This window comes from Thermobia domestica, chromosome 13 (genome assembly GCF_964235325.1).
Source record: "Thermobia domestica chromosome 13, izTheDome1.hap1.1, whole genome shotgun sequence".
Taxonomy (NCBI): Eukaryota; Metazoa; Arthropoda; class Insecta; order Zygentoma; family Lepismatidae; genus Thermobia; species Thermobia domestica.
Window position 1 is genome coordinate 56,535,802 of NC_137466.1, and position 2,233 is coordinate 56,538,034.

At 34.4% G+C, this 2,233-nt stretch overlaps 1 protein-coding gene across 1 annotated transcript; it reads left to right on the top strand.

Moving 5' to 3' along the window:
* Positions 1–1,263: 1,263 nt before the first annotated feature.
* Positions 1,264–1,941, top strand: LOC145667606 (uncharacterized). Its single transcript, XM_081735069.1, has one exon. The coding sequence runs from the start codon at positions 1,264–1,266 to the stop codon at positions 1,939–1,941; it is 678 nt and encodes a 225-aa protein (XP_081591195.1).
* Positions 1,942–2,233: the final 292 nt, after the last annotated feature.

Consider the following 2,233-nt stretch of genomic DNA (forward strand, 5'->3'; position numbering starts at 1 on the left):
GGCTTCTTCTCACAACAGTGCATATAGAACAATACAGATATACTGTTTCGGACGAATATCAAGATTTGTAAAAACCGACCAACATTCTCGTTTATGCCATTTATTTCCACTTATGACCTCCTTAAAGAATACAGATTCCTTACAGAGAAGTAGGTTGGCATTTTTTTTTTTTTTTTAAATAACAGAAGAGTATACATATTCCTTGAGTCAAACATACAGCGTAAAACACGCTGTAGATGTTTACGATTAAAAGGTCACATAAATGAACCAATCATATAGTGACTTTAGGATCATCTTATATGTTATTAACCATTCTCATTATTCTTTGATTCTCAGGGTTTGATTCCTTGTGGAGAATCAAACGTACTACAGTAGCTTAGATCCATTTTTAACTGTAGAGTCCATTGTACTCTTCCAGTTCAAAACGAAAACAAAATACTAACCAACTAATAGTATATGTTTTACTGCTTTTAAGCACATTCTTATAACAGAATCCAATTATAATATTTGTATTTAGGGGTTTTTCGACTTTTCTTAAGATTTCAACTTTTTGACGCCCTGAGAATTCAGACTTTCCTCTAAAAGTGGAATAAATTGACATGTGGCAACGTTGAGTCAGTGACAGTCGTGGTGGTGTTGTGCTCCGTATTGAGTATGACTTAGGTGGGAAGAATGTACTCTATACCAGTTATCTGTGTTTCAACTAAACAGTAAGTACTTTTAAGTCATTTAAGTAGATTATCATAGGAATCCAGACGATATTTCAAGAGAAAGTTCGATTTTATGAGTGCCAGTAAGAATCTGTTAACAAATGAAAGTGATGAATAGGATTGCAAACTCTCCAAAGTCAATTATCTTGTTAAGCAATAGTATCAAGTCAAGCAGTGTTTCAACTGTTGCTGATGAAATTATTCTAATAATTGGAATCTGTAATAATAGTGTGCAGTGTTAGTAACGTGAGCGCATATACTCAATCAATAAATACCAAAAGCTCAATTGGTTTGTGATAGCGGATAAATATAACACTTAAAAATGTCGGACACACTAGGAGAATACTGTGTGGTGTGTGGCATGAAAGTAAAAAGAGGGGAGGAAGGACTAACCTGTGAAGGCCAGTGTCAGTCATGGTTCCACAAAAACTGTATAAACTTAACAAAAGGAGACAGTGATGCATTGAAAAAAACGCGGGGAAAGTGGTTCTGTAAAAGAGAAGACTGCGAGCATCGTGCCAAGACAAAAAAAATAATTGATCTACTGCAAAAAATGGAGAGTGACTTAGGCAACCTCAAAAAAGACGTTAAGGAAACAAATGAAGAAAATAAAGCAATAAGAACTGCAATGGACCATATGAATAGTGACTTTGAAGACATAAAAAAGGACATCAACGAAGTAAGGGCTAAAATTGGAAAAGTAGCGGAAATAGACAACGTAAGAGAAGAAGTGGAAAAACTAAAGCAATACTTAAGGCGAAACAATCTTGAGCTTCATGGAATTCTGGAGAAATCAGGAGAAAACAACGATGCTGTTTATGACATTATCATAAACCTAGCACAATCTCTACAAGTTCCACTTACTAAAGAAGATATAGATGTAGCACACAGGATTCCCACCAGAGCAACAGGGGTTCCAAGACCAATTTTAGTAAAACTCAAGAATAGATGGAAGAAAGAAGAGCTTATGGAAGCAAAAAAGAAGAAAAAGGAAATCAAGTGTAAAGACATAATAGGACTTGACACTCGTGGTGCTGATGGAAACAAAAGAGTATATCTGAATGACAATTTGACAGAACGGAACAAGGGCCTCTTCAAGAAAGCTAGAGATCTGCGTCCACATGTTAAGTATGTGTGGGTTAGTGACTGCAAGATATTGGCAAGGAAAAGCGAAAATGACAGAGTGGTATGGATTAGGAGTGAAGAGGATATTGACTTATTAAAGAAATAAGTTAAGATAATTATGTAGCAACTTAGCAATAAATGGATGGTTATTTAGATTTAGGATTAGGGCTTATTTGTAAGGATCTTTATTATGAGTCTATTTTAGAATATTTATTGTCTGAAAATTATCGACTACAACAGGAAGGTGTAACATGTGTAACAATCAATGCGAGAAGCATAAGAAATAAATTACACAAAATAGAAACAATATTGCATAGACTATCGCTAGTGGATTTTTTGGTAATTAGTGAAACATAGGTTGATAAATTGGAAATAGATTACTTTAATATAAGAGAATA